The sequence below is a fragment of the Limulus polyphemus genome, unplaced genomic scaffold (assembly GCF_000517525.1).
Source record: "Limulus polyphemus unplaced genomic scaffold, Limulus_polyphemus-2.1.2 Scaffold895, whole genome shotgun sequence".
Taxonomy (NCBI): domain Eukaryota; kingdom Metazoa; phylum Arthropoda; class Merostomata; order Xiphosura; family Limulidae; genus Limulus; species Limulus polyphemus.
The window spans coordinates 162,708-180,736 of NW_013666505.1; the positions used below are offsets into that span (position 1 = coordinate 162,708).

Genomic DNA, 18,029 nt, shown 5'->3' on the forward strand with positions numbered 1-18,029 from the left:
TATATATATATATATATATAAAACCTAAAAAAATTATTTCATTTCACATTCTCCACGTGCAAAGTGGTCATAACAAGAAGAGGTAATTGTTTGCTTTACTTCTTCATTTACTGTTCAATGTTTTAACAAAAATATGTTTAAGAATTTTTTGTAAATAGTGTTGCTCAGTCTGGTATGCTTGTATTTAAATTCCACACTAGCAACCTTTATATCGGTTCCTGGTTGCAATGGTTGCATCCATCTGGATGCAATTTTGGATGGTGACATCTTATTATAATATTTCTAATGGATCGCTACTCATGGACTATCATGAGTAAAGTTAAAGGGGATTTTGCCAGTCCCTGCTGATCTAAGAGCCGAATCAGTCAAGATCAGTTTGCTTTTAAAAATTAGGGATCGTGGTTGACCTGTTGCACTGTCTCTGGAGGCCTGTTCCTCGGGACTCCCCAATGCTTATGTTCCCCCTTACTTCTACTAGTGGAGCTCGGAAGTCCTTACCACACCCAGTTCCCAGTTGCTTGGGTGGTGGACAGAGGAATTTCCTTCAGAATGTTGAGTTTTCTCCACTCTTGGAGAAGAGGGCAAAGTTGGGGACCCTCCTATCTGGGTCCCTGGAAGTTTTTTCCCAGATGTCGTTAGGAGCAGGACCAACCTACATGTGAGCCTACTCGTAAAACCAGTCCAGATTTGACACTTAGCTATCCAGTTGGGGGTGCTTGGACCCTCTTATGGTCTTATGCTGTTCATGCAGGAGGTCAACTACTTACTCGTAAACCCAAACTCGATGCGGATCCATCTTTAGTCCTTGGAGGGACAGCATTCCACATCCTCTCCATAATTTCATGGGTAAGTGGAATTCTCCTTGCCCACTTGGTGGGGGAGTGAAGACAACTGTTTGTCAATCCAGACTGGAAGAAAAATCATATAGTGATATCTCTGCAAATAGTAAAGATAAGAAGCTGTTATTTTTATTTTATAGCTTGTCAATATTGGTAATTTGAGTTTTTAATTCATAAGAAACTATAGACTTTGTATTTGGACATCATGAAAATCTAATTTGAGCCACAATTGCATTCAACATACACAAAAATCAATATTTAGGATTTTTTTTTAATATTTATTTTTAAATTAATAAATTAACTAATGTGTTATAATAAATTTTGAATTATTATATACAATTTGATACCAAATTTTGACATACATTCCTAAAAGAATAGTTCAAAAAAATTTTGAATGTAAGAGTACAAATGTAATAATATGACCTTTGATTCCTGACCATAGGAAGACCTATAGCAAAATGGTTAAAGAATGCATTTGTTAATTCCTGAAAAAATGGGGGTGTGGAATCCCTAGAATCCCTCCCCAAGACTTGCACCTGCATGTACACCATTTGATGATGCAGCTATTAAATTGGGGTCAATTTTTAGGTTGAATTGCCTGATCTTGTAGTAAGAGAGTTAACTCTCTCAACACAGGCTCAGTCAATTTGACAAATGTTTCTATGTTCCTCTAATAGCATCACTAGCTCTTATTTGTGATTCTTTTCTGTATTTCCAAAAATTGAATTCAAGTCTGTCTTACTTTGTTGTGTGCACTTCTTATTATAATCATCATTATGCTAAGAAGTGCACACAACAAAATAAGATAGATTGGAATTCTATTTTAGGAGTTATGAAAAATAAACACAAATAAGGGCTGGTGAAGTTGTTAGAGCAATATAGAAACATACTCTCTATGCCACTATCTTTATGTACTATAAATTGTTTAGGCAATGTTATTTTACTTTCATTTACATTTAAAACTTTTGTAGGCACAGTGTATGTCTCGGATACTTTACTGGTAGACACAGCAATGTAAATTTTTGATATTTTCATCTCTATAAACTAAATGGTAACACAATCGACAAACGAATACAGGTACAACACGATCAAATCTGAAAATACAAAATAATTATTAAATTTGTTGTAAAGGAAAAGAGATATTAGTGAAAATTTTGTCCAAACAACTTCAATCAAGACCTGTGAAGGTCATTTGGTCAAAAAAAGGCTTAATACATATTTTTTGCAACATTCTTAACCATTTCTATGGTTTTTCAGACTTCTATGACACATTAGCTTCATTTGTTCATTATTTGTGGTTCTGTACTAAATAACTGGTAGGAAGTGATCATTTTAGTTTTTTAATTTGCTTCTTTGATACATACAGATATTTTAAATTTTACCAAAAAAGTTAAGTAAGTTGATTGTTTATAATTTTGGACATTAGTTTATATTTTTATTCTTCTGTAGTATGTTGGAGATTTATTAACTGCCAACTTATGAACTGGAATATGTTGTTTAAAGTATTGTTGATGTTTTTTTTGTAGACTAAAAGACATATTTGCACAATTGAAGACTTGTGTTTTATAAGCATGAGAAATGATGGCACTGTTGAAATCAATAGAAGAAATGGTATACCTCAGGTAAGTACAAAAAATGACTGTCCTTTGGGTTTTTTATCTCCCAGTATTTAAATTTTTAGGAGCTACAATATTCACATGAACCCATGTTTGTCCTGTACATATTACAACAAAGTTAGTTTATACCCATTACTTCTAAGAATTAAACAACTGTGTTGCAATGTCAAAAACAATCTAATTAGGAAAATATTGAAACATCAATTGTTTGTACTGTTATTTCTTTACGATTGACAACTATAATGTATAGTGGTATAGTAAAAACTATTAATCTCATTTTTTCATGATTCTAATGTACATATGGCATTTCCAAATTTACTGTCAGTTTCCTTTCTTTCCCTTGTAATTGGGAATTTTGAGGACAAAGAAGGACTGTAACAAACTTTTGACTAAACAATTATGAAGCTCAGTGCTACTAAAAGCATCAAACACTACAAATTATTTTGAGAAATCTCACAATTGCTATTAAGTTAACACTCATGTTATATTTAGAACATTGAATATGAACCAAAACAATTGTTAAACTTTACTATAATTTATAGTAGCTTCCCAGAGCTTTGGCATTTTATCTTTAAACTGAAATATGTAATGTAAATTTAAGCTTATCTATTTATAATTGATATTATCCCTTTATTGATTTTTATTTTGTAGCTATTGGTTTTGGTACATTCTCATTATCCCCATTGAAAACTGAGTAAGAGAAGTTCACAAAATATTTGTTTGTTAGTTTTGAACAATCAGATAACTAATACTGTTGCTCATGCATTCCCAAACTTTCTCAGTAGAAGCCCACCCCTTCCAAATATTCTACATTCTGACTGAGTACCTTAACAGTATTTGCTCTGGGTCCTTAACACTTTCCTTTGGGACCCTACTTTAGTTGATTCAAGTGATCTGTAATGCACACATCTGCAGCAGTATTTCTTTAACATTAAATATATGGAAACAAATCTCACAGAAGCAGTCGAAAGACAATTCTTAACATCTGTGTTAAGAGCTGGTGCAGTCAAATAACATTGAGACATATGTTGTTTAATGCCCACTTTTTTCTTCCAAACACCTCCCAAAAAAATTGACTACGCATTATATTTGCACACATTCAAACTTGTTAGGTATTTTACTAGAAGCTACAACCAAAAATCATTAAAGCATCATTGAAAGTTTAAAAAATTATGCATATCCAATGCAATGGATGGGACAGATGATGACATACTGTGGGAATCAGAAGAGAATGATGCAAAGATTCAAGGCAGTAAATCGATGAATACAATGAATCCAGTGGTAACACCAATTCTAGTGATGCCAAAGATTCATGTGAAAATCAATGATAAGCTTAGTTTGTTACCATGTATAAAACTTTTCAATAAATTTTGCAAAATTGACATATAAAGAAAAAAAAAAGTTAATTGAAAGATTTCCAAAAATGTTCAATACATCGATAGTTTACTGTATTTAGAAAGTATTCAATACATTTTGTACAACTGATGTGTATAAAACAACAAATTTTCTTCAAGTTAACCTTTCAAAATTGGGTGTGCATTATACTTCGGGGTGCATTATATTTTGGCAAATACAATGTGTTTTGTAGAGAAACTGTAGATCTAACAGTCAAATTACAGATATAATATGCGTGTTTCATAGAGAACTTGTAGATCTAACACACATGTGACAACTTGAATACATGTGTAAAAGTAGAATAACTGCAGACAGATCTAAAAGTTATTACAGGAACAATACTTGTTTAACCAATCTGTATCTAGTAGCCAGGCTAAGTGTTTTTTAGATAACTGGAGATCTTATGTGTGAAATTTCAAGATATTATTTAAACTCTTTCACTTTGTAATTAAGTAATGTTGCTAAGAAAAGGAGTATAAAGACTGAAATGAAACTAAGCATAAAACGTATGAAACACTGGTGCGTACATTTATTTTTTAATGAATCTTGGTTCAAGATATCGTATAGTACAATTTCATTTAGAAAAAATTATTCATCAATGAATTTTCTTTTGCTTTTATTAAACAAATTTTCCTTGAAACAGTTCCTGTTTTGCTTGATGCTGTTGTATTAGCTGTAGGCTAATTCTTAGCCTCTTCAGGTTCAATGAAAATCTTGTTATACATGCTATGAAAAGAGAATGTTTCAACTTAAGCAACGAGAGTTACACTGTAATGAAATTATCATACTGTACAATAATTACACAACTTTTGTCTCTTAACAATATTAAGTTAAAAATGTATTTATTACATATTAAAGATAACTTCTTTATATTTTAAACATTCACAAAACATTTATATATGATGATTCATCCTTGATAAAATTTACTGGTTTTTGTCAGTTAAAATTTTATCTATGGACTTTTCAATACCTTATCAAATCTAATAGCAAATTTGCTTTTTTTTTGTATCTGAAAATACCTCTACAAATAATAGAAATGAAACAAATTTTTTTTCTGAATTGTATCACTGCTACAGTATTAATTTCTTTTTATTTCTTTTGTGCATAGAATGTAAAAGATCTTTAATGGTATTTATTATTTTTTATCTGATATGTTCTTCTGTTGTTGCTCTTGTTTGTAACACTACATGTGGCCAGGGGTCTGTTTGTCAAAGTATTTCTTTAAGAAAGATATGTATACTACTACTAGTTAACTTATCTATGTGGATTTATGACACAGGTCAAAACACAAGCCATTAAATTTGCATTTAATCCCCTCACCCATACCAGTATAAATATGTTGATAACCCTTCACTGTATTCACTTCTGTTGAACACATACAAACTTTCTTTAAACATCTAACTCCATTCACTCAGCATTAGATTCACTATTGAACATGAAAATAACAAATGGTTATTCTTTCTTAAGCTCAAAATTCAAAAATATTCATTTTAAGTTTAATATGAGAGTGTTATTTAGTTTACATTGTGCAATAATTAAAGTAAGTTATTCTTATTCAACTTAAGTGTTTACGAATCAGTTGTTGTGAATTAATGTCACATTACTCGAACCTTCAGAATTTTTCATATTTCTTTAAATGAGTATTGTTACATCATGATTTCTCATTGATTGCTTAAATTTCTAGATCTCAGTTGGGCAATATGTATATATAGGCAACCAAGTTTGTGAAAATGAAAGTAAGACAATGTTAGAGAGAGAGATAGTCAAATGGATCTAGTCTGTATTTGTATAGTGTATAGTAACAATTTTTAAAGTGTAATAATTGCTGATTGTATTGTAATAACAGAACAGAGAAGAATAATACATCTTTTCAATTGGGTTCCAAAGTAGCTGAACCAGCCTATGTGGATTTTTGACATAAAATATAATTATTTAAAGCTCTGGATACAACTGTGATAATTTATGGGGTAATATAAGTGAATTTATCACTGATTGTGTTGTGATAACAGAGTAGAGAAGAATAATTTGTCTTGTTGGTTGGATTCTAAAGTAACTGAACCAGCCTGTGTGAACTTTTGATGAAAAGAGACGATTATTTAAGGCTCTGTGTATGACTGTGGTGATTAACTGTGTAAGGAACATTTGTATATACATTTGACTTGTTTTGAATATATTATTTTAAAACAAGTGGATTGTGTGCTGTTCGTTTGTTGTTGAAATTTTTTGGCAACAAGTTGCAGATGCCTACTGTAAAGAATCCTACCCACACATACATAAAAAACTGACAAACCTCATAAACACAACTTCAATATTCTGCTCATTGGATAATATTAATGAAAAAAATCACCATTCTAAAGCATTCCTTCATTCATACCATCAAATTTACACCAGTTATTGTTGAGAAAATATCATACAACCACCAAAATAAAAATCTGAAATCTTGGTTGATACTAATAGACTAACTGACAACACAACATTACACTGCAAATTACCTCTGAAATTATATCAACTATAATTCACACTTAGACAAAACTTATCATTAAACAAAGAATTTCTGTCAGCTTCTAATTTATTCAAAAACCTGGCTTTAAACGAAAATCCTTACTAAATAAAAAAAATTATGTAGAAGAACACAATACCATCAGCATTTATAAAATAATGTATAATTACTGTCTGTGATTCTACATTGATGAAACTAGAAGAAAATTGTAAAACTGATTTCTTGAACTTAAATCCCTACCATGTTTTCTGTAATTTTGGTACAAAAAAATCACATATATTTATATATATCTAGTAAAACATTAAGAGCCAGACACTAGTAAAAGTAAAATCAAAGAAACCACCTTAACCTTGGTAATACTATGGTCAGGGGTTAAAGGGCATGTCATCATGTTTATAGCCTTATATTTAAAATTGTATTGAAATACTATTTTAAGAATGTATGTAAATAAGTTTGGTATCAAATTGTAGATTATAACTCAGATTTTAATATTATACATTAGTTAATTTCATAATTTAAAAGTAAATATTAAAATTCCTAAATATTAATTTTTTTGTGTCACGTGGCATGTTGAATGCAACTGTGGTTCAAATTATATGTTTGTCATATCCAAATACAAAGACTATAGTTTCTTACGGACTAGAAACTCAAATTACTGATACTGAAAAGCTAGAATATGAAATAAGAAACTCCTGTCTTTCCTATTTACTGAGATATGGCTATATCCCAATGACTTCCAGCTACTAATTTTTTTAGTATAAAATTTTATTCTTGTCATATTTTATTCCACAAATAAAACTAGTGGATGAAATTGTATAAAATTTAACAAGAATGTTCCTAAAAGTATGTAGTTTCAGAAAAATAAAACATTTAATTTACATTTTTCTACTATTTCTAATAAATTTTTTTTTTATTTAATATATTTTTTTGCTCTCCCAATTTGAATAGTTCACCTGCAAAGTGATTTTTATAAGAATTATAAAAATACTATTTTTCATCATACAGTATCACATTTCATTTTTATAATCTCTAGAACCTCTTACATGAATATCAAAAGTTTTTAAGGTAAATATTTATATTTTCCATTTTCTATACTATATCACTAACTCTTTATCTATTAACATCAACTTACAGTGCAATGAAATGTTTAAGAGGTTGAAATATGTACATACCTTTCAACTCTGTCGAGAAATCCACGAGAATAGTCATATTTTTCATATGTGCATAATTTCATGTTTTTATCTTTTCACTTATAGTTTATTTTTAATTTTCCTTTCACATTCTTTATTTAGTATATTTAATGTCCATATATTAACTGATGCCTGCTGGGCTTTATAAGGGTATTTTGGCAGACTTCCCGCAGAGATGCATTGCTGAAACAAATTGGTGCTTGTACACACCATCTTGTTTATAATATTTCAAATATAAAAGTAAGACCTAAATGCAATTTAATTGTCTCTAACTATAGCATATGTAGGTAAGAAACCACCCTACGTGCTACAGTTGATCAAGTAGACAACAATAGGTATGGTAGTTACATGTACACTGTAAGGAAAAATGGGTGCCAATTTCAAATTAATCATTAATATAGTATAGTGTAAACTGAGCTCTTTCTAATGATTATATACACTTGTGTCAACTAACTACTTGTACGTTGTAGATCTTAAGGTAAAGTATAGAAGGTAAGTGTGGCAACCATCAAGCGTTGGAAAATTTATTTCTCTTTTCCAGTGAATACAGTTGTAGGTCTTTATATCTCATGTCAGTTAGGTCAAACACGCATCATAAGTGTGTAAAAGAAACTTGTGTACATTGCTAGCTCATGTACCTGCTGAAGTTGAGATTTTTCATAGCTCGTGATAATGTGGATAACGTGACAAGAAAACTGCAGTTTGAATATTTTTTGAAAGTTTCCTTTAAAACAAAGTAATTAAAACTTAGATAACATAAAATTTCAAATTATATTATACCTTATAATGTTACTTTCCTTGAAATATATTGATAGTAATGCAGTTTAATTAAATTTTGAGTGTTACACAGTACCATACACAGAAAGGAATTTTCAAATGGTGCCAGGGACATAGGGGTATTTAGCAAATCAAATACAGAGACCCTGTCTACTTTTTCCAATTTTGTAAATGCTTGCTTACACTTGCTTCACTCTATCATGTGTTTATAACCAATGAAAAGCTCAGAATTTTCCCCACATGGTTTTCTCAGCCTATTCCAGGTGAGTGTTTTCTAAGGCTAATCTTTTTATTCCCAATCTCGGAAGGAAAGGGTAAGAGAAAATGGTGTTTTAAAATCAATATTGTTTAGACCAGAATAAAGCTTAGTTAGTAAGCCTGATAAATTACAATGGAATTTTGTGATATTGTTAAAGAAATATATAATTTTTTTTATTTCAAAATGCATGTATAAAAAACCTAAAAAAGTTATTTTGTTTTACTATCTGTATGTGCAAAATTTGGCAAGGTACAGCAAGCGAGTATAGACTTCTTTACAATCATAAGTATTAGAGATCCTTGTTTTCTTTACTTACTGTTCTATGTTTTTAGAAAGATAACTGAAATTTAAGAATTTACTTGTAAATAGTAATAATATATATACGCATATGTAATGTATTATAACCGAAATGTGACTATATTTTACAAAATGCTGGTCCACTAGAACAAAGCTAAGACAGATCACTTTGTAAGCTCCAGTATTATGTTTTTGGATGTAGTAAAATATGATGCACATGTGCCCTTATTGCAAATTTTGTAATGTTAGTCAAACACGGCTAAAAGATCAATAAAATATAAAATAATAAACATAAACTGTAATGTTACAAGACTTAAGCTATTCAGAATAAACATTTGTGGCTTCATGTTGCAACTTGTAGCCATTCTAGAACAAAAAAAACATAACTTAAATCTTATTTCCTAATTTTTTATGGTGGATACGAGTTTGGTCAATTCAACCAAACCCATACAGAGAAAGATAGAGAAAATAACAAATGAAATATAAAGTTTTTCTAAAAAGAAACGTTTGATATTTATCTGGATTTAATTAGGAGATTATAAGGATTTAACAAATGAAATTTCACAATTTTCTGATGCATAAGGGTATTTTTTTTTTAAATGCATGAGCAAATCTTCAGTTTAAAGATCTTAAAACTTAATTTAAAAAATCTGATATTTTCTGTAAGAAAGCCTTGTTATGTTTAGTGTTAATCTGCTTACTGTATTGAAAGTTATAGTATGAAAACTATAACAAGCACAAAATGTTTATGAGGTCCGTCCCTGGGGCTGAGCTCATAGTGAAAGGGTTAACTGAAAGAGCAACCTCAATCTTAACCAATTGCCTCTGAGTGAAAAGATTCCTTTACTAAGCTCTTAAGTAATTTCTGGTCACAATACTTTTATGTTTCGTGCTGTGTGTATCTATATTTCTGTGCCTAGGTAACCCAATTGTACCTGATGATGACAAAACCATTTCAAAGTATTTTACATTTGTTGTTATGATAAACTTGTAAAAAAGGTTTCTTTGTTACCATTCAAACTGTCTCCAAACTTCATTATTAACATAAAACCATGAGTTAGTTTTAACTTTTCATAAGCACTAAAAACCCTTTTTGCCATGCCTGCAATTCTTAACCTTAATATGTCAACTTTTTGTATATCTCTCTTCAGCCTGAAGTGTGTGCTGCTTTGTCTGTTGCATCTAAAAAAACTTCCTACATCTTCATCTATTAGGTTGTCAAGAAATTAATTGCACTTTTTTTTTAGATGAAAAAAAACCAAACAACTTGTATAGCAAAACAAAACATCTATTAAATGAATGAGTCTCTATTCTTATTGATGATGCTTTTCCATCTTACAGTCAGGTTGTTAATGCCCTGATTAAAGAAATCACTTGGATTTGAAGCAAAAAACATGTCGATGTCCTCTTTAACACCTTCCACATTTGCATAAGTTTCCTTTTAAGATGGTGTTGCAGCGAACGAAAAAGATGGTAATCTGATGGTCCCATATCTGGAGAATATGTTGAGTGGGGGAGAACTTCCCAACCCAACTCTTTAATCTTTTGTTGCGTCAAACATGCCACATGTGGACATGTATTGTCATTGAGAAGAAGAACACCTTTCCGATTGACAAGTGAAGGGCGTTTATGATGAAGGGGTTGATTTAAATGTTGCCGGGTACTGACTATAGATCTCTGCATTGGTAGTTCACTGTGGATTGAGGAGTCCAAAATGAATTACTCCTTTCATGTTACACCAAGTGCAAAGCATCACTTTCTGCAGATGGAGTCCAGGTTTTGGGATCAGAAGTGGTTTTTGTTTAGGACTGAGGCATTGTTTTTGGCATTTAATATTCGCATAAAGAATCCATTTTTCATCACCAGTGACAATTCTGTCCAAAAATAGTTCATGTGTATTACACAGCAGAAGAGACAAAGCAGTGTTCACACGTTGGAAACGATGATCATTGGGGATTTCGTGAAGCACCCAAACACCTTCTTTATGGAGTTTCCCATATTCTTTAGATATTTGCGTATTGTTTCATGAGAGACATGCAATTTCAGGGCCATTTCACAAGTGTGTTTCCTTGGGTTAGATTCAACAAGTGTCTTAAGAGCATCAATATCAATTCCAACATGTTAGCCTCTGCCATCACAGTTTTTAAGACTAAAGTCACCTGAACGAAATTTGCTGAACCATCGTTGACACTTATGAGCATTCAAAACATTACCATAAACTTCTTTGATAGTCTTTGTGGCTACGATCCATTGTTTCCCTTCTTGTATTCAAACAGCATTATATGCCGAATGTGTGACTCATCATGCACCATCACTATAAGGGATTAGAGTATACTAAACTTTACACATTATATAGGCTACACTAACGTGAAATTTAGACAGTTCATTTAACTATTATACGTGATGTACGTTTTTTGAGGGGTGGTTAATGAAAGTGTTCTAAAATGCAACATTAATTTCTTGAAGACCTTATAGTTTACTGTAAAACTAATAATTATTTGTTAATATTAAGAGCAACTTATTATTACAAGTATATGTGGATGAGTTTGTGCAGCAGTTGAAGTATTTAAGCCAGTTTGTAGAGGTGGAGGTTGATGTAACATGTGATATAAAACGTTTTTTGGTTCTGCTTTCATATCTACACCCCCATAACCATTTTTTAGCTACTTATCTAACTTAATTACTTATACCACATTATTCTGTTTTGAGTAGTTCACGACTTTTTACAGTGTTACACACAAAATTTAATTAAACAACTATACTATCAATGTATCTCAATAAACATGGAATGTAAATGTTGTTTATAACTAAAATTTCATATTATCTAAGTTTTAATTTCTTAGTATAAAAAGAAGCTACATGATTTGTTTGTTGTTTTTTTGTCATGCAAATTTTGGGGACTCGTTGAGGCTTACAAAAGAATGTTTATTTATGTGCAAACTGCAATAGGTTTATAGAGAGTACTGTGAATCCTTGTTTCTTATATACATTTTTTATTTATTGTTATATGTTTATTTAACAAAAGTTTTCTCTACCTTAACACTAAATGCAATTAAGGAACAATTAAAAGAAAAGTTGAAAAATATGAAATAAAATTACTAATATTTTTATTCTGCACAGAATCTAGTATTAATCATAAAGAATCAAATTAATTATCTTAACAGCTTCAACTTCTAATAATATTTTCTAACCTGCTTTCTTTTAATTTTATGGTTTTACTGCTGCACTTTGAACCAACTATTATCAGTCTACTATGAGTAAAAACAATAAATCACAGAAATCCATTAGCTGGTTCCCATACAGCTAACATTAAAATCGCATAATTGTGAGTTGTCCTGTTACAAACGTTTGAGTGAGTACAATTCAGACATTTTATTCTATTGGAGTTTTATTAGGGTAAGCTGAGAAGTTTAGCATTTTTGCATGCTAGTTATAAGTTATAAATAGGAGTTGTTTAAAATACCAGGAAGATGCACAATTCAAGGAATTTTACATCAGAAACAAGGAGACAGAATTCACTAAACACGAATTATATATTTTCAGTCAACTTTAAAGATATTCCTTATTACAAATTGAGATGTAAGTTTTATAATCTTGATATTTAAAGTTACATTATCCATCTACCATTATTACCGTAATTTCATAATTCTCTTACACATACAAAGGAAATAAAGGAAAACTGGGTTCATTACTAGATTTTCTTACTTAGTAAAAAAGATTACTTAAAGTAGAACTGAACCTTGGGCCATGCAGAGTTTGGTTTCCACAACTCTATTCTCTCCTTCTCTTCTTGCATGAGAGATTCTCTCTCTTTTGGGGACTTGAAATTCCATGAAATCTCTTGTCCCCCTTGGGTTGTGCTCACATACATCTTTCACCGTACACTCTATACAATCAATGGAACCTCTCTTGGGATGATCCCTTGTCAGTTTTCCCCTTCCCTACAATGATTTCACCTGGTGGTTCAATGGGACCAATATTTCCTTCCTTGCATTTGGATTTTCAACTTTTTATAGCTGCTTCCATGGCAGGTTGAGGCACCTGTCTTGACTCTTTCGAGATCACAGGCAGATGGAACCAGGAGGAATTGACCCTTCATGCCAACCTGTTGGAGCTTTTAGCAGTTCATCAAGCTTCCATTTGTACATGGCCATTTGGGGATGGTCCATTTGGACAACTCAACTTGGGTATCTTATGTCAATCTGAAGGTGGGCACTTAGTCTTGTTCTCTGTGTTTCTGAACTCTTGACCTCCTGTTTTGGGCTCATTGTCTGTGTGTCCATGGCCTGTCATGTTCTGGGTGTTCTGAATCTTGTTGTGGATTGTCTTTTGAGATCCAATTAGATATTTCCCACAGAGTGGTCCTTCTGTCCTTCAATCGTTGTGCTTTTCTACGGCTTTTTTCACATCAATACCTTTGTCACTTACAATATTGTCAAGCTTTTCCTATTTTTGTCTTCGTTCCACATCCGTCGACTCTGGTAATGGGTGCATTCAGTCAGGACTGGTCCCATTTCTTCCTTTATGCTTAACCCTCTATTTATCTCCACTCTCATTCATGACACTCTTTATCAGGTATTTCTGGTAGCATTCTCTTGGTCACCTCAGTCATGATTTCCTTTGCTGAGCCTTCTGACTTCCTCTTCCACTCTCCCATTCCTCTCTTCTTCAGCCTCATACTTCTTTCTTCCATCCAGCTGTGTCATCAATTGAACTTCACTTGTGGGATTTGTTCAGCCCCCTGCACAGTCATTGGGACTTTTTTTGTTGTGTAGCCTTCTTCCTGTCTCATTCCATTTGCTCATCCTCCTTAGATGTTTATCAGCAGAAGTAGCATATTTATTGCCACTGTCATTTGCATTGATCCTTCCTACCTTCTCATCTGCATCCATCTGAGTTCTTCTCTTGGCTTTTCGATTAGAGCTTTTCTATTTTGATTATTGCTGGTTACTGAGTGGCACTCTTGGCAGCTTTCTGGTTTTCTCGTTTCCATTGGGTTATTGCCTTCCCAGTTTTTACTATACTCTTTTGTTCATTTCCTTTCCATTGCCCTTCTTATTGTTCTGGCCTACCTACCTGATTGGGAACTTAATGTTGTTCTTCATGCCCTTATACTATCTCCCTTTGAACCTTTGGCTTCCTGTTCCTTATACCATCTGTCCTTTAAAACTTATTTCCTTCTCCTTCTCACCTGTAGTCATCGACTTTCTGGTGTATGCTATCATCTCTTCTCACGTTCTATTCTATCACTCCCATATTGTTATCTTTCTGAATTACACTGTTCTTACCAAATCACCAAATGAACACTTGAACTATAGGTGTATCACTTAATAACAACCAACCTATTTTTTGCCATTTGTCAGTAGTAAATCAGTTTTTTTGCTGCTGTCTAAAAAATCAAGCATAGCTTATAGTTGAAAAAAAAGACTGAATTTGCTATTTTAAAGCCTGGCTCTGATTAACAGTTACTCCTATTTAACTTCTAAATAAACATCATCAATCAAAAATAAAATAAAGTTCTATCTTATTTTAACAAGTCATTTTAACTGACCCATTATTGGGAGTACAGGGACAAAACTGGTAAAATTTGAAAACTATCTTATCAACTTTTTTAAAATTCTGTCTTGTTCTATTTTGAAACAGAATGTTACTTTTGTAATGTGACAAGTTCAAGTTTTGTCCAGGAAATTAGGTAAATGATCGTTCTTAAAGTAATTAGAATTATTGATGAATGATACACAAATAATTGAATAGGCTTTTAATTTTATGTAACCTAAAAAAAAATTACATGTCTACAAGCTGTCATTGGCAAACTTTTTGATGGATGGATGGAAAAGCTAATATCAAATTCTCTTATTTTTTCAGGGGGACAATATTTCAAGGATAAAATACTATAACATGTTGTTCTTCATATTTATTTCTCTTTGCTGTGTGAATTATTTAAAACTCACACTCATTTAACAATATATATATATATATACAGATATCGTGCACATGCATAGTGATATAAATGAGATTTACTATTTTTATTCCAGAAATTAAAGACTGAATCCTAAGCATGTTTTTTGAAGCTATGAATGAAACACTACATTACAACAATCAAGCAAAATGGAGTAAGAATTATTATATATACATACTTACACCCCAATAGAAGAATTTGAGCTGTATGGTACTTAGGCATAGTATCCTCAGTATAGGTCTCGGGTTCATTGTGGTTTACTCAAAGAACTGAAAATACCCGTCCCCTCTGGAAATTTGAAAGTAGTTTTTGGGCATAAACTTTTTTGTTTTTCACTGGCACTAACTTTTGCACACATAAGCATACATTTTGTAATATCGTAATTTGCACCACTTCTTAGGTTAAGTTGTTAACTACTTTAACTTATGTTAGCAGTAGGGGTTGCAATCCTAAGAACCTTGACTCTGGGATTAAGGGATCCTGGATACTAATTGGGCTCTCCAAATTCTGGGATTTATTGAATAGGATACAATAATTTTGGGAGTGTATTAACCCTTTCCATACCAGAGGATTGTCACTATATCTCCTGATTTTTTCATCATACATTGGCAATACTTAAAAACTGTATGAAGATTTCTAACCAGTACAGTTTTTTGGTTAAATTTCATTAAAAATATAGCTACCTGTACATAGGTTTAGTTGCTTGCACTCTGGATACTGAATGACCCTTCTTGCTGGATGATGCTGATGCAGTGAGGTGCACATGCAAAAAATATCCAGTTCAAGCATTCATAAGCTGAGGTAACAATTTAACTATTAAATTGATCCCTGCAAATGCTTAGTTTTATCAATTCTGCCATCATTTTTTAATCTGTTAAGTCAGGTAAGGAATGCAGATAGCTTAATTACATAGATTAAGACAAAATAGAATGTAAATAAATAAAAGATTTAGAACTCCAGCTAGGATCCAGGAGTTTGAACTACTAAAGTCCTGGGATTCTGAAAAAGTTTTGTGATTGCAACCTCTACCTATCAAGCAAGTAAACTGTGAGTGTGACAAAAACTAGACCTAAATGTCAGAGATGCTCATCTCTCAAGCTGGAATGGTTTTTCAATAGTAGGGGAAAACCATAATAAAATTGTGTTATATTAATAAAAACAAAGACATGAAAAATGGTGTACAGCTTAGCTCTCCACATACAGGCTTGGTAACTTTGATCAAACTTGTAACCACCATGAAACTATATGTACTATAACTTTAAATGTAGCAAATGTATCCTCATGAAATTGGGCAAGTTTTTTATAAATGTTACAAGTCTGTTGCACGCAAAGTATAAGATTTGTCTCTGAATTTATGAAACCTTTACATATTTCATTTACATAACTTTCTTTAACCTCATAAATGAATATCTGAAAAAATTAAATATAAAGTTACTCATGATAACATGATCAAACTGCAAAGCAATGTTCAGTTATGTGTGAAGCATGATTATTATTTCACTTTATGCTGGTAAGTCAATCCTTTGTTCACACAAAACTGCCCTGCTGTTATGAATAGCTTTTGTTACATTCCAAGTGCAGCTGTGAAACAATAAATCTAAATGACCTTAAAATTATTAGCTTTGCCTGTAAGAATAAATAGTGTAATTGTTTGTTACAACATACAGACATTCTAGAAACAAAAAATGTAATCTAGATTTATTTCATGTTTTTCAACTTTTCATTTTACCTTACAATGCTAATTTTCCTAGAGTTAGTGTTAGGATAGAGAAAATAACATATAAAATTAAGTTTTACTGAAAAAACATTTCCTTCATTTCTCTTATCGTACCTAATAAGTTTTACTTTTATAACAATATATTTAGTATTTCTCTGTGAGTTCTTAAACATTTTAAAGTCTTAGTGCTCTCAAAGTCATGACAAATCTGAAGGCTAAAAGCTGCTATGATTGAACTGTTTTTTCCAATTAAACTCTAAATGGTTAAAATAATTTTGTTAGCTGATAAAAGTGATTTTAGCAGTACCAAACAATTCTTTCAGCATGGGCTCGGTCCCTGGGACCAACCTCATAACTATTTTGTGCTTTTTATAGTTTTCACGCTATAACTTTTAAATCAGTAAGCGCATGTTAATGAAATTTGGCAGATTATCAGTAAACATAACAATGTTTTCATACACAAAATATCAAATTTATTTATTAAATCTTAAGGTTTCTAAAGCAATGTTTTTCTCATGTCTTTTTTTTTCTTTTAGCATGTTGCCTATCCATCAGGCAAAGTAATTTTCATTTTATAATTAAAAATACACTTATGCGTCAGAAAAGTTTCAAATTTGACATGCAAAATCTTATAATGTCCAACCTGTTATCAAACATTTCTTAAGAAAACTTTATATTTTATCTATTATTTTTAGTAACGAATCTCTGTATGGGTTCGGTAGATTTGACCAATCTCATAACCACAATAAACAATTAGAAAATAGATATAAATTATGCCTCTTTCATCTTAGAATGACAACAAATTATAACACGAAAACATAAATGTGTAGACTAAAATAAGTTAATTCTCATAACATTATACAGTTATATATATATCTATTTTTATTATATTGACCTTTCAGCCATGCCTGGCTAACAATAGAGAAGTTACAATGATGCAGCACCTGTGCTCTCATGTTACTGTATCCAATAATACAAAACTGACTTTTTGTCTTTACAAAATAACCTGTCTTGACTGTGTTTTAGTAGACCAGTATTTTGTAAAATACAGTCACATTTCAATTATTATACATTATATATGTATATAGATTATTGCTATTTTAATATAAGTTCTTAAACTTATCTTTCTTAAAATATAGAACAGTAAATAAAGAAGTAAAGCAAACAATTATCTCTTCTAGTTATGACCTTTGTATTCGGTTGCTGCTTGACATAGGTTGCTAAGCCTTTTAAGATTTTGTACGTGGAGGATATGAAATAAATTTTTTGTGGGGTTTTATATATATACAGTTGAATAACCAAAAAAATCATAAATTACTATATCGATACCATAGAATTCCACTATAATTTATCAATCTTAGTAACTAAGCTGTATTTCATTCTAAAAAAATCTGACATTTCGAGCAGACTAAAAACAAAACCTACCTCTTGAAATCTTGGTTCAGAAGAAAGAGATGGCATTCAAACACATTAAAATGGC

General features: G+C 31.4%; 1 protein-coding gene across 3 annotated transcripts in view; it reads left to right on the forward strand.

Annotated features, from left to right (window-relative positions):
- Positions 1-18,029, forward strand: part of LOC106461087 (tyrosine-protein kinase JAK2-like) — a 195,096-nt gene that overhangs the window by 60,770 nt on the left and 116,297 nt on the right. For all 3 annotated transcript variants that reach the window (XM_013920877.2, XM_022387962.1, XM_022387963.1), the window contains one exon: positions 2,366-2,461. In XM_013920877.2, the coding sequence (XP_013776331.1) occupies positions 2,366-2,461 (96 nt within the window). The remainder of the gene's footprint in view (positions 1-2,365; positions 2,462-18,029) is intronic.